The sequence below is a fragment of the Lampetra fluviatilis genome, chromosome 33, assembly GCF_964198595.1.
Source record: "Lampetra fluviatilis chromosome 33, kcLamFluv1.1, whole genome shotgun sequence".
Lineage (NCBI taxonomy): Eukaryota > Metazoa > Chordata > Hyperoartia > Petromyzontiformes > Petromyzontidae > Lampetra > Lampetra fluviatilis.
In genome coordinates, this window is record NC_136307.1 from 7124752 (window position 1) to 7149683 (window position 24932).

A 24932-nucleotide genomic window follows, 5' to 3' on the forward strand; every position below is an offset into this window, starting at 1 on the left:
ACAAGCAACTAGCAAAAGGCCGAGGCAATCACAGAAGCTAATCAAATAGCACCTGTAAAGAGAAGGTGAGCTCCAGGTCAGCTTCGATGAGGCCACTCGGAGGTAAAGGGATTTCATTTGACCTCAGGATGCGTTTGGATCCCTGAATCATAAACAAGGCGGAACATTACAGCATCCATAATTTGCAATTAATTATTTTAACAAATAATTTAGAATTGTTAGTTTTTGACATTTAAAAAAAAACGCATTTACCTGTAACTTGACAGCAATTACCACAGAGTTCAACTCCTTATCCAAATCCTTGAGAACCATCAGTTTCTTCAGAGTCATGCTGAACAACCTGACGAGGATTGGGAATGAAGAGTGGAAGAAGGAAAATATATTGAACGTTTCAATGTGTTTTTTTATTTTATTAACAGTAGTAAAAATTATTGCATTGCCAACAATAAAAATATATAATTTTAGATACAAAGCCTTTTCTGCTTACTGGAATACTATTAATGTGTCCGGCAAAGTGAAAAAAGACATTCGTCAACTTTTAGAAAAATATTTCCTGTCCAGCACCCAAAGGATCCTCTTTCTCTATAGAAGTAACAGTACATTTGTTTTCTGCAGGAAAACAATCTGGGACCAACTAAACTTCACATCCCAGTTTGTGCTTTGGAAACTATACCCAGGAAGTAAGTGCCAGAAAAAAAAATAGCACACATGAATCAAGACAGTATAAAGATAACTGTTAATAACACTTATTGCAAAAAAAAAATACTATAACGTTTATCATTCAATGATAAAAGAAAACTTAAACATACAAAGTGAGAAAAAAAGTTACAATTCTTTGCATCCTCATGCTTCAGCGTCATATATGATGCAAACATTAACATGCAACATTGCAATTACTTCATTTTGCTTAACACAATAAAGAACTGATCTTTATCCATTATTCATATGTAAATGTAGAAGGTGATGTCTCCCAGCCCTAAACTTAACAAGCGGTGGCTTGTTTTCCATTAAATGTCAGTGATGCCCAGCTTTGCAGACTACGATGCTGCATGCCAAGCACGCTCACACCTACACAGCCACTTGACAGTAGGCAGATTATTTACTAGGGAGTCTCTATACAGAAGGGGTTGTCTTCGTTTTGGAACATCTCTTTGCCGTTAAGTATCCCTTAACAAAACTGACCATGACTGAAGCACAATGGGCAAACGGTTGTAAACAGGATATTTTCTGCATGGCTACAGCTTTCAATTACGCTGTTGGGAATGTACAAGTGCAATATAAAATGACTCGGTACAATTAATGAATAAATATTTAGACATTTACAGTAAATAATCCATTAAATAAATACTAACTCAGCTTTTTTTCAAGTTGGTGAATTTTAAATGTGGTGTGTGGAATGTTCCAGTACTGTACATTTGAAGGTTAAAGAACATGTTTTAAAGGCTATGCATATTTTTTAGGGAACAGCAATAATACTAGGCGTAATTAAGGATGCACCTTTAGGCAAAATAAGGTCAATCTAGTACGAGTCCTATTACACGAGGGAACACCAAATTAAACAGTTCATAAGTAATGAATTTCTGAAATTTATAGAATATTAAAAAAAACTGCTTTTTAAAATGTCAGTGTAACGAACACAATATTGTTTAACTGTGCGTAAAAATTACACATCCGATTTTTTTTCTCAGTCATTGAAGAATTAATTGCAATGCAGTTACCCCAAGCGAACGGTTTAGTGAGATTGTTCCGATTCAGCTCGACGCTACAAAGCCCACCTACAGATAAATATCTATTGACATTCTTCTTGCCAGAAAGACAGACCACAGGAGGACACAGTGAAGATGGGTATTATAGCCATGAAAAGCAGCAAAAGAGGAGCAAAATGTTGTTACAATTAGTAAAACAAGGCACTCATGTTTTAAACACTATTTAACACAAACACATACATGTCACGCAAATGAGGAATAAAGGTAAAAAGGCCAGTTTTTGCTAAATGTTCCTAATCAATAGCACAGTACCACCAATTTCGCTGAGTATTGTTCACCAATCTTGGCAAAACAGAAACGCAGCACAAAAAAAATTCATATACACATAAAACGGAACCAAATTACGGTTCTTAAGTAAACCTTGGTGTGAAAACGCATTTCCCACCCGTTTATATTTTTGTCCTGCCCTGCAGACTCAAGAAGCCATTTGTTCTCAGTGTTATAGATTGACAGCAGATTTAAAAGGGTGTGAGCTGAATCCATAAACACCGACTGGCAGCGTTCTCACTGAATTTAAAATTACAAACCTTGCAGCTACGCAACGATATTTACGTGGCATTTTTTTTTACCAACAGATAATCGACGTACAATAAAAACAAGTTAACGCCTCTTAAGAACTGAGAAAAAAAAGTACATTCATGAGCACTTAATTTGTATTACTTTTGTGGGTTAATTTTAAACCCAAGGCAGTGAAGTCAAGACTACACCAACAAAAAAATGTTCAAAGAAAGGCTCAAGAGGTTCTTGGCTTCCTCATGCGGTTATGGGCAATAGTTCTGAAACTGACAAAGGCATTCCTTGGGGCATTTGCAGAATGGTAGTCAATGCTACTGTACTTGAGCTGCAACACAAGTTACGTTTCTGGGCCACATTACATCCAACAGAACTGCTACTAAAGAGCACCTACTACACAAAAGTTCCAAACGTTACAGTATCAAAGAACGTATTCTCCAAAAAAAAAATCGAAAAACTATTTTATACTATCAAACAATAATCAGTAATATACTACACTCATTCTATGTTAACTACATACAAATTAGTTCCATATATTAATAACAGATGTTTCAGTTTTGTTACATGTGTCAAGAATGGTTAATTGAAAACAACATGTGCACGTTAATAGATTGTAACACTAACAGCACTGAAACCATTCAGGATGCTGTTCTAAAAAGAAATGGCAAAGTTTCTTTAACTGTGAATTATGATCCCCAAGGGGTACCAAATGGCACTCTACTGGCACTTTGTTTCAACAAAAACATAAACAAAGAAAACCAAAAATTGGTATGTACATAATCATAAGCTAAACCAGAAACTCAAAAGTAAAGGTCTTAAAACAAATTGTATATATTTTACCATCAGCATAACCATCACCACCAACACAGAATGTTCAATAACTATTGATAGTCCATCAAGGACAAACTAGCAAACAGCTTCCAATCGTCATCAAGAGAAAATCTGGTCGAAACAGGACCTCGGCAGCATAAGCTGAACCGAGACAGAAAAACATTGGGGTCATGTCAGAATTACCTTTGAAAATCTGTTCAAGCATTTCATTACGCTGAAACCGCATAATCTTAGTCATCATCCTGTGCAGTTGTGCCACTGTAGGTTCAAGATGGGTACAAGGCTGAGTAACTTCTCCCTTTACCTTATGCACCCAAACCATTGTGAACATTCAGTGTCATCAACATGAACTGTCATTGAATAATAACCACATCCTAACCACAAACAGATTTTCCATGCTGGATGCATGGCAAATAAACCCCAGAACTTGCAATTCTGTTAGCATGGCAAACAGATTTAGTTTTTTTTTCTAAACTTGTACTTTTTGAAGATCCAGTCTGCACAATTCAGCTTTAATTGTTTATAAAATCAGTATAAACTGCATTAGTCTGCTAACAGCAATGGAATCCAAATTAAGCCTATTGTTCTATGAAACAGAAAGCATGCACACTAAAAACATACTAATCAATGCACTATGCATATATAACAAAACATTATGCAACAGCTCAACAATTCATTTAATTGTTCATAATGATGCTTCACTATCTTTGAAAAGCATATACCAACACGAACATGTAATGCAAGAGTAAAGTCTACATTTTGCAACTTCATACCTGTGAAAGCACAATTTTACATACAAAAAAGACTGCATATGTACTAATCGTCCAGTACATATGACAAAGTTAAAAGACATTGGGGTTGTTTTTCTCACTCTGCAGATTTATTATTCTATTCCACATGCATTGACAATCATAGACATGTGTTTTGGTTAGAATAAGCCCTTAAAAACTAAAACTGAAACTGCACAATAATGTATAGCTCTAAACTAAAAATGTATAGCTTCGAATAAGAATAAAAAAATAATCAAGTTATTTTCCACGATGTTTGTCATTTCATTTGAACGGACACCTTTTGGGAGCATGCATTTTTTTTAAATTAACATGTAACCAGAACATTAAAGAATTTCCCAACAAAATTCCGTTTCAAATAGTAGAAATAAATTCACAAACTATGCCAAAAATATCTGCCAACAAAAATTGTTACAGAAACCCATGAGCAGCTGTTATCTGAGGAAACCCAGAAAACCACGAGTGGACCACAGATTTAATCAAATTTTCACAAAAAAACTTTGTCATATTTTTATGCAATTCCAAATAAACAAATCACAATATAAAATGTACTTCAAAATCACCATTGTAAATAAAAGCTACTTTTTTTATATAAAACTTAAAACCACGAGCAATGAAAGTTTTATGTATTTGTTTACAATTTAAATGCCACAATTCAGCCAGATGTTTTCCATCTCCACCACAAGGATTGTTAAAAAAATGACTTAAAAAAGGCAGTGCTAAACACGAGCCCTTGACAGCCGAGAGGAATGTGGAATGCAGTACAGTAATTTCGAGCTTCCTGCAATGCAGCAAGCTAGCTAGCCACAGGGTGGGTGAGCACATCAGAGGACCAGAAGGGCAGAAGAGGTGCTGGCATGTGACATTGAAAATAGAACGCATGCAAGAGCTAGGTGGCATTCCGAATATTGCCCCCCCTCCCCCATTTCGGTGTCCAATTATAGTTGGAATGTCGACAGAACGTCACAGGATAAACTTGCAGTGCCAAATTAAATAGCACCCCAGCTCAGGAAATGTAAACATGTTAGCGAGGCCGCGATGTCACCGCCAGTGGTAGAAACGACACACATGGCAGTTTCTGAAACACACTTATGAATTCATGCGTAACCACATGGGAATTCATTTTAAACAGCACTACGGGATGCAATAATTTGCATTACTATAAGATGGGCACCCACATTGGCCCGATGAAAATAGGATATACATTTCAACGGGGTAGCGGAAGACACCTCAACGATTACAGTTTACATTTTAGACAAAATGCTAATTTTTCGCAGGAGCAACGTACAAGTTCGCAGCACTTTAAAAATACAGGCGGTTTATAGCATCAACAAATTGACAACTTGGTATGCAAAACAGCTGGCGACCAGACGTGAACATATAATGTAAACAAAAACTTTGCTCTTTTTCACCAATGGGTTTGAAGGGTGGTGGCAAGTGTTGTCTTGTTAAACCATGCCTTTAAAACTTAAAAAATGACTTGCCTGCAGTACCTCTATTTAATTACACTATCGAAAAAAATAAGATACACCCATCTGTCAATCTTCGTGTTTCTCAGTGTGGATTTGTGAACACACTTTGTAAACAGAACATAAAATAGTACGCGTTTTCAATGCGCTGTTCATATTGTAACAGGCGTTTATACCAATGTTACTCTACAGAGTAGTGGGTCGCCGCTCCCCTTATCTGCATCGATACGAGCGGTATGTGGGGACTATGGCTTAACCGCAAAAAAAATCCTATCTGCACAGATGCATACGGACAAGAGAAGTATTATCAAACAGGAGGAATTAACGGTGCAACGCACTTCCTCTGTTAAATATCTGCAGGTAATAAGATTGTCATCGATCGATCCTGGCTGCAGACATTGATAGGTCACAAATAACAATTAAAAATAAGAGAGTAGTTTCACTGTATTATGCATACCGTGATGACAAATAAAGGACTTAAGTTGTGTAGGCAGTTTTAGCAGCTTTGGATAAGTGTTGAACCAAAAGCTCACCATTACTGTCAATATCAGTCATTTTATTTTTAGTACGACTCATTAAACTAAAAAAAGCTTTTTCCTGGATATATCGAGGACACTCAACTAGAAGTTTGGTTACAGTGTATATACCCAAGGTGTTACAATGGAGATACATACACATAAGCTCTTATTGTTTAGCCAGGTGAGAAGCCCTTGAGACTAAATTAATTTTGAAAGGGAGACCTGAATACCAAATGAGGCCAAAAAAACAAAAGCGCCAATATTTTAGACAATGCACGTGCCCTGGACCGTCTCACACATGTTTAAAGCTTCTGTAATGCGTAATAAAAGCTTTAAATTCACATCAATGAATCGCCACTCAAGTGATGTCACTGGGGAAAACGTGAATGTCACTCTTTTTTTTAATTCTAATTACCGAGCCTCAAAACTCGCACAGCATTTGAAGGACTGCTCCAAGGCACCGTTGAGCTATCGATGCTATCGAACACAATGACGGTCTGGGTAATGCCGTAGTACAGTCCATGCAATGTTATTTACATCCCGTTTGTTCTCATGGATAGAAAAATGCCTCCGCGTGCTACGTCTACGGTGGGGATTGTTTCAAACCTCTACCAAGTTGGTGGGGTAAATTGTCCTGGATTGGGAAAAAAAAGCTAAAGAACTTCATAGCTCATCGGATTCCTCGGAGTCTAAATACAAGATTCTGATTATGGTTCTGATACGACTGTTGTTTGCAATTTCCCTGTTACAGGATGCCAATTTCGGTACCGTACGTCCACCAATGCAAACTTGTAAATGCCCACATACACATTACCAAGGCCCTCTTATATCTGGCAATGTGCCACTCTGGACCAAACGGTTGCACGTTTCGATTGTACAATTCAGCAATAAAAAAAACCCACAGCATTTGCAATGCTGTACAATGTTATGTACGTACAGTGGTGCATGCAGTGCGCCTTCATATTGATCTTAACAGGTTTGACATTTTGACTCGGGCACAATTTCCTTAATTATACGTCGATAGTGATTGCGTCTCGTGTATAGATTGAGCGTAAACTGGGGACCCGGTGCACACAGCGGTCATGAGGGGGACACGCTTTTATCACCGGCGTGATGGGTTGGTTCACCGCTTATTTGAAAAATAACAATGTCAGCACGACTTTACTTTAGTCTGTGTGCAGATCGTCATACCTCAAAACGACACAATTATTGTAATCGTTCAAAAAAACCCACAAAACGGATTTTAAAAGATCGCGTTCACTTCCACATTATCTAGCAGAATTGCCTCCTGCGTTCAATCGCCCTTGCGTCCCAAAACTTCCACTAAATTGCACAAAATCCCACAACCAATTCGCTGTTAATCGACAACTTAATTCAAGCATCCTTAGCCACGCCGACCCTATACTCAAACGCAACCACACACACTACGGTGTTTTTCACTGGTTTTGTTTTGCTACCTCAAATCTAAAATGATTTCTACCTCAGCTTTCAAACTTACCCCACCACCACCGTCCTCCCCCAATTCGCACGACACCTATGATCATGTCTATGATGTTACAACGCACCTATGATCATGTCTATGATGTTACAACGCACCTATGATCATGTATGATGATGTTATCACGCACCGACACACGCCAGCGAGCCAACCAACATCCGCCGCTCGCCGCAACTTTTAATTAAAAAAAACAAACTTGACCCCTCCTTAACAACGACATAAATGCAAATGTGATGATGGTGGTGTAGAGGGGAGGGGAAGGATCAACCAACGACTGCCCGCCCCATCACCTCGGCACGCAGCTGGGCGATGCCTTGTCCACCTCCCAGGTGGCGAACAGGTTCATGGTGACGGGCGGCTTGACGGGCGGCGTGGCCATGGCGCCTCCTCCTCCTCCTCGCTCCAACACCGCCTGGCGCTCTCCGTTGTTTGTGGTTCTTCTTCTTGATGTTGTCGCCAACGCTCCCGAGGCGCACGCGAACCGCCTCCTCGTCCGCCAACGAGGGTTGTTTTGTGTGTGTGCCGGAGAGGGCTACGCGGAGCACGCGGACGAGGGTGCTCGCCTCGCTGCTTCCCGCCCAACGCCGCCGCCGCCGCTGCTGCCTCCGCCTCCTCCTCCCCACGACCCTCTCGACTCGTCCCGCTCGGCAGCTGCACGAGCCACCGATGGAGGCCGCCTCACCCTGCCCCCTCTATATATAGGGCGCTGGGAGGCGACCTTTGGAAATCGCAGTCCGCATGCGCGACCGGGGGTTGCAATTTCGCAGTCCGCATGCGCGATCGGGGGTTGCAATTTCGCAGTCCGCATGCGCGACCGGGGGGTTGCAATTTCGCAGTCCGCATGCGCGATCGGGGGTTGCAATTTCGCAGTCTGCATGCGCGACCGGGGGTTGCAATTTCGTAATTCGCATGCGCGACCGGGGGTTGTAATTCGTAGTTCGCATGCGCTCGCGAGTTTTTAAATCGCAGTTCGGATGCACGTGTACTGTGGTTGTAAAACGTAGTTCGAATGTGCAAGTAAAGTTGTAAATCGTAGTTAATATGCGAATATAGAGTTGTAAATCGTAGTGTAGATGCGCAAGTACATTTGCAATTCATCGTTGACGAGCGAGCAGTTGAAATGTGTTGCTCACATACGCGGAGTGGTTGTAAATCGTAGTTCGCTTGCGCAGTGTGAAATATGCAACGGTAAAATGTTTCTTAATGCCGTCGTTTAACTTCAATTCCTTTTCTACATGTAACCCACTGTACTGTATTTCTGTGCATATAAAGGACAATATTACTGTGATACGTTTTATCATTTACTGTACGAGACTTATTGACTTTACTTCAAATTGGAAATGTCAATATATATTCATATATAAAAATAAAATACGTTTCATCATGTACAGTACATCCCTTTTGTCAATCCACTGCTGGATGAAGGCCTCTCTCGCCACGGCGTGTGGGGTCCATGGGGGGTGATGGTTAACCATACTTCACCCCTCTGGTCAATGTGGCTCTGTGAGAGGGGGTTTGGGTAGCCTGGCCGTCAACCCATACGGTTTACCCCTTAATCTTGTACAGGGAAATAAGAGTTTTCAGGTCCATTGGGGCTGTCCATAAATGACGTAACGCGATTTTTGACGATTTTTGACCCCCCCCCCCCATCGTTACACGGCGTCACAAAAAGTCAGACCCCCCCCTCAAATATGACGTCACAAAGCTCTGCCCCCCCCCCCAAAAAACATGCTTCAAATCGCTTTAAACTATTGTCATTGTAGTGCGTATTTAATGTGGCGCTGCACTCTGATGTGTAGGAGACAACATTTCTTAAAAAGTATATTTAATTAAGTAGAACGTGTTGTCTATGTTTATTTAAAGTTGCGCATTTTGATGTGACGTCACATTTCTCTAAACCCCCTCCCCCCTCGTCACACGGCATCACAAAAGTCAGACGCACCTGAAATATGACGTCACAAAGCTCTGCCCCCCCAAAAAAAATATGCTTCAAATCGCTTTAAGCTATTGTCATTGTAGTGCGTATTTACTGTGGCACTGCACTCTGACGTTGTAGGAGAAAACATTTATCAAAAATTATATTTAATTAAGTAGAACGTGTTGTCTATATTTATTTAAAGTTACTCATTTTGATGTGACGTCACATTTCTCACCCCCCCCCCCTCGTCACACATCGTCACAAATGTCTGACCCCCCCCCTAGGTGCGTGACGTCATTTATGGACGGCCCCATACGGAGTTACATAGCCGTTTTAATACGGCCCAAAAAAAACACGTGTTTGTGTTTCTCCCTTGTGATGTGGCTCTGTAGGCTGAACGTTTCGATTTATATGGGCTCTGTGTGACCAATGAGGTCTGAATTGGATCTGTAATAAGCTAGAGAGGGCACTGATAAATGACTGGCTTATAGGGTATTCCGTAGCCATAGGATTTCCTCCCCCCTATATAATCGCCGGTGATGTTGGCCGTGGCAATTGAACTGAAATGACTTGGCTCACCACCCCCGCAAGAAATCAATGAAGGCAGCAGCAGCAGCAACAAGAACACGAATACAGTGCGGTGTCTAATCGCCTTTGCCATTAGGGGTGAAATAATGGGGCAATTTATATGGGGCTGTAGGGGAGGGGGGTAACAACTGGGGGACGGTGAAAGTGTGTGGGGGGGGGGTAAAAATGACAGCGAAATTCATTCAAAGTGACTCTTGCGTGGGATTAGGTAGGACGACGTTGCTGGAATATATAAGTGAATTGTTGCATCGGCGAGGCAGTGAGAGTTGTCGACGGACTGTATGGAGGCCCTCATCCAGCAGTGGATCGATCATATGGCCGGTGACGACGATGATGATGGAGAGACACGGGGTAACCTCATCACAGAAGCCGACCAATTTCGCCAAATCAACGAGCAATGAGCAATCACGGAGGACGTGGTTACTGGGAAACAAACGATGACACCCCGGGGATGATGTATCGATCCCATGCAATAATAACCACGAATCGATTGGGAGAATCAATAGTATATTGTTGTTGTTTTGTCTTTGTGGTGCATGCGATAATCTAGAGTGGCCGTAGATTTCATCTCACCAATTATCTATACACACACTATTTAACATTTAGATGGTAAAACGAAGACATATCGACTTGTTTAACGTGCAATTCGATACACGTATCGTGAGTCGTATAAATCTAGAGTTTTTGTTTGTTAAATCGCGTTATTCTCTCCGTTAAAAACATAACAAAACTCAGGAATATTAAAGAGGCAAACCAAACTTGTGCCAGGGGATGTCCACAAGCCGGAGCACGAGACGCACCAACACCCCCCGCGATTGATTTGTGTAACATAACGGTGCAAAAACAAGTTCGATCTGAATATAATTGGGATAAATAATGTCGCCCGGCCACGCCTCCTAATTAGCCAACCCCGGAAGCGGAAGTGGCATCGCGGGGGGAGTGGGCGGGTCGTGACCCACGTGGCGACGCTTATAAACAAACACGTGGGCGATGATGGGGGGGGAAGCAGCATCAGCAGCACCACCACCACCACAAGCAGAAGCAGCAGCAGCAGCACCAGCACCACCAGCAGCAGCAGCAGCACCATCAGCAACAGCATCATCATCGGCAGCAAAATGTGTCCACGTGCCCGGCGAGTAAACGATTAATTACTAAACAATAATTAATTTGTATTTTTACTATTACTTAATGTGTTATTGTTAACGTTTTTTTGACGCTACAGTAATGGCATCGTGGTAATAGTAACATTATTAAAAAAAAGGGGGGGGGGCAACGTGAACATGCATTAGCGAGAAAGAACACGTTCAACCAGTCGGAAAATTCACGAAGCGAGAATAAATTGCAGCCATCATTGCCGATACGGTGAAGACGATGGCCTGGAGAGGAGCTGGAAACGCGATGCTCTCGACCATTCAATCGCCCGGCCTCATCATGAGCTCATCCCGTATCGTGGCCGGGGCTCTGTTGGCTGCTCTGGGCACGGCGGCCGGGATTTATTGCGCGTGGAGGAGGCTCGGCTCGGCACAGGGAGGCGAGGGGACGGGCCCGGAGGGCGACTGTGGTCGTGTTGGTGGTGGTGATGGTGGTGGTGGAGGAGGAGGAGAGGTCACGGAATTGCGGAGCGACTGTGAAGGGGAGGCGAGGTGCGAGCCGGAGTGTGCACGGGGGAAGGAGGGCGACTCGTCGAACATCGAGTACTCCCGAGATACCTCGAGCGCCGGGCTCGAGACTCCTCGAGATCTTCAGCAGGTCGGTATTCTCGCAGCCAAGCGCACCTGCGATTAGCACGAAAGAACACCAGCATGCACACAGTACGTATATCGTCATCATCGGCCAGGGTTAAATCATTGACGGAGCAAGACCTCCTAGCCCCAAGCCGGTCGCCAACCCTCGCTGTTCTGCGATGTGGCGTTCACCCAGCACCTGCTACACCACGAGCTGATTGCATCGTTCCTTAAGCCTTGGCTGAAGCCATCTCGGACGCGTTCCATTCTTCTTTGGCTGTCATTCCGTCGCTATTGACCACTGGCCGTCATCAATTCTAGCCATGACGTGCACTGACCAAGCCCACGTGCTCTTGTTAACAATTTGAATTGTGTATTGAGGTTGTACGCTTTCTAATCCACGCGTTCATCTTTCTAGGTCGGCGGTGCAGCGTGAAATGTGTCGAAGGCGTTGTTACCCAAGACCAGAGCTTAATGTCTCGCTGAACATTTTGCGGATCGCTGGCAGTAGACTGGAGTCGAGACGTGACTTGTAGCCCATAGCTTGATGTGGTATGCCGGGTGGGATAAAGTGTGTAGGTACTGGTCACCTCTTTCAGGACTGTCGCCTCTTATGGCTAAGGATCGAAGAGTAGGCCAAATACAGTAACGCTTTACCGCTCACTCTAGTGGGGGGGGGCATTCCGCCAGCAGTGTGAGTGAGCGAGACATTGCAGCGCTGCACTTTTACTCCCACCGCCAGGTCGCGACTGGCCCCCTCGTCGGCCTCAATGACGCACCGAGCCAGACGGTGGCTCTGGTGGAGACCATGGGCCAGTGGAGCGAAGCGGCCTTGCCTCTGCAGCGCGACCTGGCGACGTACCCAGTGCTGGGCATGGACTGCGAATGGGTAAGCGACCGGCCGGGGTCACTCTGGCTGGTGCACAGAATGTCTTCGCTGTAATGGAGCCCTGACCAAGCGACCCAGGTGGAGTGGTGGGGGGCTTTGTGGATGGGAGGTAGGGCTGGTGCTGTTGGCTGAGTCGCTAGTTGGTTAGGGTTCGGGGAAGGGTTGGTGCAGTGTGTTCGCAACCTGTGATCCGTGGACCACTGCCGGTTCGCAAGGCCCGTGGAAGGTGGTCCGTAGAAACGTTGCGTGTCTGTCTCGCTGTTTCCACACCATATTTTTTTACTGCGTTTTGATCCGTGGGTTCAGAAATGTTGGGAACCACTGGGTTAGGGGAAGCGGTAGGGTCAATAGGAAGGATACTACTCGTGGCTGCTTGGCTCCAGTGTCACTCCGAAAGCAAAAAGAGAAACTTGAAAAGAAATTTGACAAATATCCCAATCTCTGGAGCCTTCTTGGAAGAGAGTTGATTTCCTGGTGGCAGGCCTTTTTGTGGGAAAATAATGAACATTGACATTGCAGTGAAACTTTCCTTCGATCTATGCACATTGTCAGTGAAAATAACTTCTTCGTGGATAATGGCATTAATTTGCTGCCACTTGTGATGCCTCTTATCTGCATTTCGTAAGAGGGTTATATTCAACGCTTCCACGAGACTACTTCTGGGTTCAAATGGATAATAGAGGATCAATTTACCATCACTCCACGTGGCTCCTGTCATCCCTGAAAAGACATGAATAGGACAATTCGCTCATCTGGGAGACCACACTTGATTGACTTTTGTTATCGCCATAAAAATATGGATCACAGTAAAAATCCATCTCTACATGCAGGAGCCTCGATGTATCAAAAGGGGGGGAGGGGGTAGAGGGGTGTGGTAAATAGGATCAGTCGGGAATATGATCATGGATGAGAGAATATATACTGTGCGTTGAACTTCTTTCGTACTGTACCTAGCCAACCGTGTTAATCGGAGGTGCGGGGTAAGGACGACAAACGAAACACAAAAAAGCTATTCTAAAGAAATGAGTTGGTCACTTTGGATTTAAAAGTGCATAGCTCCAGTGGTTTCCTAATATCGGAAGGAAGAGCGTTCCAGACAAATGCAAAAGCGCATCTGAAAGCACGCAATGCAGTGACCATCTTTGTTCGATGGCCAGCCAAACGCCGCTGCTGTGAGGATGACCGGAGTTGGCATGATGGTTTATGCTCCTTGACAAAGGAGAATAATTATCGTCGTTGTCCCCAGGTGGTGGAGGACGGCAGGGCGATGCCAGTCGCCCTGCTACAACTCGCCTCGGCCAGTGGCTACTGCGTGCTGGTGCGGCTCTGCCACCTCAACTCCTCAACCCCCTTCTCCACGACCTCCTCATCCTCCTCTCCCGATCCCTTCTCCTCCACTGCCGTCGACGGTGCAGCGGACCTGACCAACGCGCTGCCCTCCGGCCTACGGGACCTGCTGGCCAGCAGGGCCGTTCTCAAGGCTGGTGTGGGCGTGTTTGACGACGCTCGGCGGCTGGAGAGGGACCGCGGCGTCGCCGTGCATGGCTGCGTCGACCTTCGGCACCTGGCGATCCGGCACGGGTGAGCGATTGGTCGCCCACTTGCGACGGTGGCGGCTGTGGTAAATGCGGCGTCGTCGGGGAACGATCCTCTGTGAGGCGCTGCTTGAAAGGGAATTGGTCAAACGGATAGATGCGTAAAGAATTCTCCTGTAAATTTCGATTTAAAGCTTTTGTGACTGCAGGGATTCATCTTCTTGGTTCTTTTGGTAAAGTCACGTAGAATGTAAATAATAAAATAATAAAAATAAAACATTAAAACGTGACTTTACCAAAAGAACCAAGAAGATGAACCCTCCTGTAAATGTATTTTTAGACTGCGATTCAATCCAGTCGTACTCATCGTTCAGATGCTTTCCTCGTTACTCGTGTATCGCTTCTACCAAAGTCATGCCTTTAATACAACTGCCAATGCTGTGGACTCCAGTGGACGGTGAATTTTACATTGATACCATCGTGGGAATTGTCTTGTCAATGAGGCCAGGTCTCGTATCGTCATACAGCCGTGGAAATGGCCTCTCTCTTCACCTCGTCGCTTTTCAATATTTGTGGCTAAGGAGTTGGGTGATTTCCCAGATGTGCTCCATTAATCCTATTGTTCACTTATTTTTCTCGTGGATAAGGAGAATCCTCCATAAGTGCTGACAAATTTATCATGTTTGAATGGATTTTTTTATCCTGTTGGGATTCATTTGTGGTAAAGACTACATGGATATCGGGAGTTATTTTCGCAAACGGGCCCCGATGAGACTTCCTCTGAGGGCGCTCCCCCCCCATATCGGTGTGGATACGAGGTAGTTTCACAGCAAAATACATGTGCACGTCGAAATCTCTTTGCCAATCCACTGCTGGATAATGGCCTTGCCACATTATGCAGTGGGTCGGGATTATTTCATCCTTCATGTCGGTCAGTGTGGGCTGGTGATGGCAGACGCATGATGCAATGGATTTTGTTGCATCACCCTCTGCTGAAAACGTAGCCCCACAGCAGCCAAGCACTATCCAGGCTCACACCAGCTTGGCTTTCAAGATCTGCCTGCCGAGATTGTGATTTTGTCATGCATATCACAATCAGAAATAAATAAAAACAACACTCTCCTTATACATAATTACAACTGCCTTATAACGGAAACATATAAATGGGAAGCAGTTCTTTTGGACGTGCTGGTTGTACTGTTGTAATGACAACGTTGGTGATGATGCCCACGTTGCACGTGCAGGCGGTGCAAGGGCCGCTGGAATGGCCTGGGCCTCAAAGCGCTAGCGCTCGCAGAGCTCGGCTTGGAGATGGAGAAATCGGCAGAGCAGCAGCAGAGCGACTGGGAGGCTCCGGAGCTCTCGGAGGCGCAGGTGAGACGCCGCTGGGCAGCTGATGTGTCGCTCCACTCACCCGCGCAAGCGAGACGTCGCTAGGCGGGTGACGTGTTGCTCTACTCGTTCGCGCAGGTGAGACGTGGCGAGGCGAGTAACGGCAGAATGACATTGGATTACGAATTATACATGCACATATAGTGACTAACTCGGAGACCGTAAGACTTGGAGGCACTTCTTTATTTAATAAGCACCATTGGGATAACACACTATTTATTAAGGCCGTCGATTGTCAGCGGCACTACTTAGAACAGTTGGTAGGCTGTCTTGACTAGCGGCGCCCCGGGATGGTGAAGACTGAGACGACAACGAGAAGAATGGCGGCGATGGACTTCAGCAGCATGACGGGGATCCCACTTCCAGCAACACCCCCGAGGTCCCCCACAGGGGCCCCTCTTATACTTTCAGCGTGGCCTGCTGATGTCAGGACTGCCGTATGCCGCAGATCCCCTTTTTCGCCAGCAGCCAGCGCTATGCCACTACACGTGTAGTGACATCGCTGGATGTCACTGTTGTGGGTGTAGTACCGGCCCTAGAGGGGCACGGTATGCGCGGGATGATTATGCTGGATGGCACCAGGCTGTAAGTGCAGTGCCGGCCATACAGGACAGGGTGTGTGGGTGCCTACCGAGGGGTAAGGTTGTGTGATGCCATGGCACTCTGGTTGACCCGGGAGGACACGTGACTGGTTAAGTTGACAGAGGGGCCCCAAGAGGGGGCGAGGGGGGTCACGTGATTGGGACCCAGATCCTTCCAGACAGTTCTGGAACGTGGATGTGGCCAAGGGTGGGGAGCCGGCCACACCACAGAGAATATAGTCCGGGTCCCGAGAGGGACCAGGGTTGTTCATCCCGGGAAATAAACCCTTCGTCTACGATCTCCGTTCAACGAGTCTTCCATCACGTGGACCCGGGCAGATGTTGTAGTCCTGGGTCCGTAGTAACAGTTACGTGGTAACTAGTGTAGTTAGCCGGGTGGTCACCATCCTAGGTTGTTATTCTGTTAAGGGGAAGTTACCCCGTGTGTTGGAACTGAATAAATGTGTTGCCTCCAAAGTCTACGTCTGCGAATCGGTTGAACCCATTACACGCGTATAGAATAGGATCATACATTTGAACTTTTGAACACGGCTTGTAATGTTAGATTATAGATGATGGGTTTGAATTTGGATTACAAAGATTACAGGATTGAATGTACCAGCGGCAAAACTTTCATACAATTGGAGTTTTTACGCTTGCGTTACCATCCGCAACAGCCGAGCGCTTAGCTGCTTCCGGGAGTGTGGGCGGCCGCAAAATAGAAATGTGCTTTTTGGCCTGTACCGCTCTGCAGCTGATTTGACATTCTCCGCCGTGCGGTGGTTGCCGCTGCCGCTCTTGCCCGTTCCGCACAGGTGAAGTACGCGGCCGACGATGCCCAGGTGTCTGTGCGCCTGTTCCTCAGTCTGCTGGGCCGCAGCCTGCAGGCGCCGGCGAGTGACACGCTCGGCCGGGTAAACTGCTGGAGCAGCGTGCGAACGCAACGCACAAAGACACGTGCACACGTAGAGACGCACACATGAGATCTGTCTTCATCTAAATTGGTATTCTGTACTCTACATCACGTGGGACACCAGCATAAGGATTTAGGACAAGGATTTGTATCTATAGGCTGCTTCCTAAAATGTTTTGGAAACTCAAGGTGGATTGCATCACCTCTCCTCCATCATGCTATTGCCCAGGTATAGGGAGGAGAGGTTTAGCCTAGGGGACCCCTGATAGCTGCCTCTGTGCAGTACAAGGTAAACGCAGCACTCGGCTGCAAATGTGCATTGGTCCGTCTGTAAGGGGTGATGTTGTTTTTGGTTGTTTTAATGAAGATTTTTTTTTTTTCAAAATATATATATACATACACGTTTTTAGTTTGTAGGTTTATGTTATTTAACCAGGTGTGAACTCCGAGATGTGCAAAAGTTACCTGGGGCATTTGGTGTGATGGTTGTGTAATCCCAATGAACTAATTTTCAAATTTGCCAAATTTGTGTCCTGACGCTGGCACACATTAGCCCACCTTTGCAAGTGACATAAATGGACGTTGAACTTGCAATGTGAAGCCGACGGCGAGTTGTATTCTCGCGCTTTATTACGCACGGCGGTAATAATCGGGGCGGCTGCCAGGCCCCGCCATGGCCCCGGGTGTCTTAAGAGATCTGGGTCTCGGGTGTGCACCACCACGTTGAAGATGCTGACTGCCCCCCCCCCTCCCCCCCCCCCCCCCCCCCCCAGAGCGACGAGGAAGAAGACTGTAGCGGCGCGAGCACCAGTGTGGCGTCGGTCGACTCGGGTTGTGGCTCGGAGCTGGCGTCGCCCGCCGGCGTCACGGGGCCGGGGGAGTGCTGGGCGCGACTGCTGTGTCGCTGCGCGGGACTTGTCGACGTCCCCTTCAAAAGTGGGTTCCGCCCTCTCCCTCTTGCACACTTTCTTAACCGTGTTTGGGGATTGTCGTTTTCAACCCCCCACCCAATTGTATCCCGCTTGTGCCGTCGCCATCGCGTCGTGAGGTGAAGAATTAATTCGGAACTCTCGCAGACCAATGCGACCCTTCGTGTTTAGAGACCGGCCGGGAATCGACGTTGGGTGGCCGTTTGACGTCTGTGTTGATGAGAAGCACGAATGGGTCGCGTGTAACGGGGAAGCACGTGGAGGTCGTCGTCTCGATGGTAACGTTACTTTATTGACATTGCACACATCGCCCTTTAAATCCGTTAATTGATGTAAATAACACAGGAAAGGTGTGCTGCTTGCAAATGACAGGAAGGCCCCGAGGGCTGAAATGTGTGACTGTGTTCTTGTTCAGACCATCATTTCCAAAGAATTGAAAAATGTGGTGGTCTGGACAAGGCTGAAGAGCATTGCATCTGAAGTGGTCGTCATAAGACATGCATGCAAGGCAGATGGATGGGAGTTGTGCCTTCCTACTGTTTCTGAGCAACAACAGCAATGCACCTTTGCGTGTTTGTTAAATCTCTTTGTTTCCAGCCTGCACGCAGCTTCCTATTGTGGTGGGGAGGTATTACTTACTGTTAGTAGCTCGGCTTATTGGAGAGTATATTTAGTATACTGATGATACTATGTAATTTATACTTTAGTTTTTTACGTGGTTGTTTAGTAACTGCAGCTACATACTATTAACATTCCTTCCCTTTGTTAATGCTACCCCCATCCCCTCCCTTTGATGCTGCTAATCCTGCATAATGACTTTGAAACCCCCTGCCCACCTCCTACGCATTTCCCATAAATATGCTAAATTCCTCTTGATATGCAATTATTTTGTAAAGGCGCTCTTCTTCCCCCCTCCAACCCAGCTTAAATATACGCTCCAAGCTTGGTGGTGTTTCATTCTTCACCTGAGGGACGGCTGCTTGCGTTGTGGCCGAAACGTCGTGAAAATTATTTTATTATGTTTTAATTTTTATTACTTCCCTTCTACGTGACTTTACCGAAAGAACCAAGAAGAAGAGGTTCCCCATTTACAGAAAGTGTGGACTTTAATTATCCGATCTCCGTGGGACATTGCCGCCGCGCCTCCGGCCTGATGTCCGCCGATTGCGCTGTCCCCACAGAGCTGAACGTGGAGACCGTGGGGAGGCTGCACGTGCGGTCGTCATCCAACGACTCGACGGAGAGCGGCGATGCCGAATCTGTGCCCGCGGAAAATGGGCTGAGTGGCGGTGGTGCCGGCAGCTGCAGCAGCAGCAGCGAGAACATCCACGGTGACAACAACCTCGCCGTGATCGGGATTCCCAAGGTCAAGAAGGAAGGCTTCTTCTCGCCGAGGTGAGTGGCGAGACGACGGATGCTTGTCCGAAATGAAGGGCTTCTCCTGAAGGGTGGCTGCGAAGATGATTGTGTGCAAGTGATGATGGGAGGGGAAAAGTGAAACTGGTCACGTTGGTGGGGCAATGTGAGCAGACAAATGGTGCCGTCAACTGACACCTGAAGATTTTCAAAGGTGGAAAGCATCTGTGATGGGTAAACAACCCTTGGTTATGAGGATGACACCGCTATATATATCTGAGGGTGCTGGGTTCAAGTTTGGCTTTCAATCGCACCTGATTTAAAAGAGATTCTAAAGTTTAGAGACTTAATGGTCTCGGAACCCGAAAATCCGTGAGGTTATATTTGGTTTGCCACGTAATTGGATTTATGCCATCTTTTTGAGAACATTATGTTTCAGTGTCACATACGACGAACACTCTGTTTGTGGCATATAAAAAGTGTGAATAGAGGCTTCAAAAGGAGTTCAATGACATTCTTTTCAGGGGCCGTTCTCTTATAGAGGGTGGTGCACTCTTAGCTGCCAGAGTTCCCAGAATATATCGCGGTTAGTTTATAGACGCATGGGATTATGAACATTTGCCGCTGGCAGTAGTAGTACTCTATACATTTGTGAAGGAGTTGATGTTTGCTGCTGGATCGCGTTCTTTCTGTCAGTAGTGGGGAATCCATGGCCTGCGGGCCGGATACAGCCACACTTCTTTTAACACAGTCCATGGCCACATGCAGCCTACCACTTGGAGAAGTTCCGCAAACGATATTTGGATATATTCGACCCCCCTATTGAATTTGCTGGACTTTGCATTAGTTTACTACGATGTGGTCGATGGTCTGGTCGCTGTTTCCACACTCGCACCACTGGGCCTTCTTTGAATTTCTTCTGAAGGCGGTGGCAGGCGGACCTGCCGTGAGACGTGTTGAGTCGATGTGGACGGCCGTTGTTTTTGGGAAGAGATTCAATCCAGGGGGTTTGTGAGTGGAATTGCCGATCGAATGATTGTTCAGGATGACTGTTCGCCCAAGTTGAGAGCTATTTTCTCCAAGGTGGTAAAGGCAGAATTCATCAGGGCTCTTTGCTCGAAAACGACTTTGGTGATGTCAGGCAACAGCAGTCTTTTCCCGTTTTAAGCTTCAAACCTAATGTCCAACATCCCCCAAACCCTAGTTCTAGGCGTGTATCTACAATCAAGGGCTATTCGTTGGGTTTTTTTGGTACCCAGTGTTCCTTTTGTGAGCTTTTTGTTTCCCGTCGTGCCGCGGTTGTGGCCCTGCGTCTCTCGCAGGAAGTCTCCGCTCTACGACAACTGCCTGCTCAAGGCACCGGACGGGCAGCCGCTGTCGACGTGCGACCGTAAGAAGGCGCAGTGGTACCTCAACCGCGGCATCGCAGGTACTGCCCCTCGAGCTGTCGGCCCAGCGGTGGTGACTCCTGTGTGCCGTCCAAAGAGGCAAACGCTAACTGTGATTTATTTCGATTTAAAGCTTTCGTGACTGCAGGGATTAATCTTCTTGGTTCTTTCGGTAAAGTCACGTAGAATGGAAATAATAAAAATAAAACATAATAAAATAATTCTCACAGACCTGTTCTCCACCTGAGGACGGCTACTTGCGTTGTGGCCGAAAACGTCGTAAGAATTATTTTATTTTTATTATTTTATTATTTCCCTTCTACATGACTTTACCGAAAGAACCAAGAAGATGTGATTTTTTTTTCTTAATAATTTGATATGGAGACCAAAATTACCATTGATAGCAAGGTGTGATGTAGAATATGCTTTGAAAACAAAATGAAACAGCTGTAGAATGTCAATACAAATTTAATATGGGGAGCAGTAGTGTAGTGGTTGGCATGCTGTGTGACGAACCCGGCGACCCGAATTGGATTTCCGGTCACGGCCAACACCAGGTGACGATTATCTGAACTGGTCCTGGGTCCTCCCCTGGTCGACTCAGCCTCAAATGAGTACGTGGTGCGGTGTGAAAAACATCACCACTAGGGAGACAAAGGCGCGGCGCTGGCCACCTACCCCCTCGTGCTGTGCCGACCTTCATAGTTCGCTTAACAGCATTTGCCCCAACAGTCTATGCAGGCTATATGGGGGATCTTTATCTTTGTATACATCGGACTATATACACGAATATTTCTGCCCATGGTGGACACTGCCGATGGTGGACATTCCCCATGGTGGACACACTGGTAGCATTATTGACACCTCCAGGTGGTACTGACCAACCGCTTTGCTCGTGGACTACAGAGGCGGCGCCGTGATCCACCCGGGAACGCTGGCACGAGTGTGTGCCTGCATGAGTGTCTGTGCAAGCACATCTGTTCGTGCATTTACGTGGGTTCAAGTTTATATTTGTTTTAACCAGCTGAGAACTCAAGATATCGGGGGCACGTCCCCAAAATTACGGGCAAAAATAGAAGCAAAATAAATTACAGCAACAAATCAAGGAGAGAATTGGAACAAACAACTGTCGCATGACAAATAGAAAACGCTGCACAGACACAAATCACTGCCAAGCAATCAACTCCGTGCATCACAAGTGGGCTCTGGCAGATTATCCTGAGAATGATTGGGGTACAATTACAAATTTTAATGTTGGGTGCCTGGTGTGCACATGTAGGTGTGTGTGTGTGTGCGCGCAAGTACTCCAGCGTGCGAGTGGGGATTTATGTGCGTGTGTGTACCTACACGACGTTGCGTTTTGGGGGAACAGCAGCGTAGTGGTTGGTGCACTGCGCTACAGATCCCGCTACCCGAGTTCGATTCCCGCCCATGGCAAATATTTTCTCTCCTGGGCCTCCCCTAGGTCGACGCAGCCTTATATTAGTACCTGGTAGTGTGAAAAACCATGAGTACTGGGGCGACAAGGGTGGCTTGTGGTGGTCGCTTTTACCCCCTTGTGTGCCGTAGCCACCCTTTGCTAACAGTGCTTGCCCGAACAGTCTGAAGGCTACACGGGGGATCTTTGTATGTTGTTCGTGTGCTCAGAGCTGGAGAGCCAAGAACCCATGGTGGTGCGGCTGGTGTTTGAGCCGGCCGGGCGCCCGGACTCGCAGCACGACTACTACCTTGGCGTCAAGCGCAACGTGTGCGTGGTGTGCGGCCGTGCCGAGTCTTACGTCAGGTGCGGTGCTGTGCGGTGTTGCGGTGCAGAGTGCTTCTGTTCAGAGGCGTACCCTCGCTTCGCTGGGTCCACAGGCCGCAGGCCTCGGGAGGCGGCACGATGCAATCGATAAAGTTACTCTCGCGACCGCATCATTGCTTAATTTGGTAGAGGGCTTTAATTTCTGCTCTGTCTGTCCCCGGGCACATAACATCTAGTGTTTTCTCTTTTTATATCGTTCTCATATTTTGAGTAGAATGCGTCCAAGGAGGATAACCACCGCGGAGATGGAACGATGAGGTCTGTTCATGTGAATGAGTGAAATGGTTGGTAGGCAGCATTTAATTGAGGCTTATGGGGGGGGTGGTAGGCCTTCAACTGGCTGACAATGACGATAACTACTTGTCCCATCACTGCCGGCGCTTGTGCCCGTGTGCGCCGTCAGGAAAAGCATCGTTCCGCACGAGTACCGCCGCCACTTCCCGCAGCAAATGAAGGACCACCAGTCGCACGACGTGCTGCTGCTCTGCACGCCGTGCCATGCCGCGTCGGCCGCACATGACCTGCGCCTCAAGCGCCAGCTCGCCGACGAGTGTTGCGCCAGCGAGAGTGGCGCTGCTGCCGGCCTCTTCGGGGGCAGCAGAGAAGCGGCGGAGGTGGAAGGGCCCCGCGTCACCGACGACCCCGTGCGGCGCAACGTGAGATCGGCGGCGCGCGCGCTCCTCCGTTCGGGTTCGGCGCTGCCCCCGCACCGGCGTCGCGAGCTGCTTGGCTGTGTCCGCAGCTTCTACGCCGAGCGCTGGAGCCCCGTCGGCAGCTGCCATCAGCTGCTGCAGGAGGCCGCCAAATTGGAGACCAGGTACGTGCGCTCGGGCGGAAAGGGGGTTTAGTTTGAGGTCGGGTCATCACGGCTCCTGGATGAAGGCCACTCCAAGTGGTCACTGTCCCTCATGATCACATGATGTAACACCCTGGCTGACACCTGCACGAGCACGTTTAATCCCTCGACCTCCTTCCTTTTGCCATGCTGTTATTCTCGCTCACCGGCCAATTATCTCCTCTTTATAAGCCCACTTTTCTTAACTGTCAATATTTAACTTGCGTATCTTTTCTTAATGCATGTTCCTGTCTCAATTGAATTCCATGCTTGCATCTCTCAATGCTTATACAGCCATAGATGCGGCTAGGGGAGACTTGGGTGTGACGTAAAACTGCATATTATGATGGTGCTCACAAGAAGCTATCGCCACTCTTTCCCTTGTTTTGGCTGAAGTAAAGTGAAGTTAATTCCAGCACAATTGGGCATTGACGCAGTTATTCCTCGTTATCGCTTTGAGCCAATGATGGAAATTCCACGTTACTATAATGGGGACAAGTATACCCACTTGACCTCCCTCCCGAGTGGTACTATTTTTTTGACTGTAGACGGATGATGGGCTGAGTCAATCCTCAATTGTGATTAAAACTCTCAACCTGACTGGTTTCTAACTAAAATAGCCATACACTGAGATGGCGAGGAGGAGGGTGGAAGTGGGATTGTGGAACGATCTTGTGATATTTCTAACTGGTTGACGACATCTCTCATAATGCTGTCTCTGGCCACCTCCTGCGCCGCACCCTCAGGGTGGTGAACGGGCAGCATGTGCCGCACGGGCTGCGCGTGGTGCAGGCGTACATGCACCAGGGGCTACCCGCCCTCGCCTCCCTGGAGCGTCGCTGGCGCCAGCACTTCCTGGACACAATGCTCCCGCGCCATCTGCCACCCAACTGGTCCGTCACGCACAACCACGACAAGCTGATGCTGCTGCGCTTGGACCCCACCGACAGCACAACGCCGACTAAGAGCATACCAGGAGCTAGCAATGTTTGCACACCGTCCGGCAGTGACAAACCGGTCGCCTTCAGCACGCCAGTCAACGGCAGCACAACAGGGGCCGGTGATAGTACGCCCACAGCACTCGGTGGCGCATCAGCCGTCGTTGCCGACGGTGTTTGCGCCGTAAATGGTCCAACATGCTGCCACGCGCCTGGCACGAACTACCTGCCAGTGGAGAACTTGCGGCCTGGGCAAATGTGACGGAGGCCAACTGTTGCCCACTCGCTGACCAACGTCTACCTCGTGTTAAAAAGCCAACTCTGGTGCTCTGCCTCCTATCGGGAAAGAGAATGTCTTTTGAAGATGGGTGACATTTCTTAGCCTTGAGAGACTGCATTCCAGTAGCGGCGCTGCCTACAGGCATGGGTCGGCCTAATTTACAGTGAACCCCCAACGGGTGCATAGAAAACTGCTGCGCCATGCGAATGCATTTGCGCTGCGCCAAGTGGAATTACGCTGCGCCAAGTGGAATTACGCGTAGTAAAGCATTAAGTCGTGTGTTTACAGTGTTTGAGCTCAATGGGAAATCAATTATATAAACTTGAAATTATTTGAATTCTGTAACAGTCGGTGGAATTTTTACAGCCTATTCAACTGTAAATAGTAATACTGCTTCTGTAAGAAATACCTGAACTGTGACGCGTCTTCATACTAGTCAAATGTAAAAGCATGTAAAAATAAATATCCTTAAAAGGCAA

At 46.9% G+C, this 24932-nt stretch overlaps 2 protein-coding genes across 5 annotated transcripts in view; one reads left to right on the forward strand and one right to left on the reverse strand.

The window, feature by feature from the left end:
- The window catches only part of PACS1 (phosphofurin acidic cluster sorting protein 1), a 34700-nt gene extending 26640 nt beyond the window's left edge, over positions 1–8060 (reverse strand). For all 4 annotated transcript variants that reach the window (XR_013639551.1, XM_078871989.1, XM_078871990.1 and 1 more), the window contains exons 1-3: positions 7674–8060; positions 253–340; positions 53–142 (exon numbers count right to left, since the gene is read on the reverse strand). Coding sequence is in view for 3 of the 4 variants with exons in the window: in XM_078871989.1 (XP_078728115.1) it covers positions 53–142; positions 253–340; positions 7674–7762 (267 nt within the window). In the remaining variant the exon portion in view is untranslated. The remainder of the gene's footprint in view (positions 1–52; positions 143–252; positions 341–7673) is intronic.
- Positions 8061–10840: 2780 nt separating this feature from the next.
- Positions 10841–24924, forward strand: EXD2 (exonuclease 3'-5' domain containing 2). Its single transcript, XM_078871991.1, has 11 exons — positions 10841–11638; positions 12356–12502; positions 13749–14083; positions 15282–15411; positions 16826–16924; positions 17697–17859; positions 19034–19247; positions 20531–20637; positions 22244–22379; positions 22804–23217; positions 23982–24924. Exons 1-11 carry the CDS (start codon positions 11261–11263, stop codon positions 24433–24435), a joined length of 2577 nt encoding a protein of 858 aa, XP_078728117.1. The 5' UTR covers positions 10841–11260; the 3' UTR covers positions 24436–24924.
- The last annotated feature ends 8 nt before the right edge of the window (positions 24925–24932 follow it).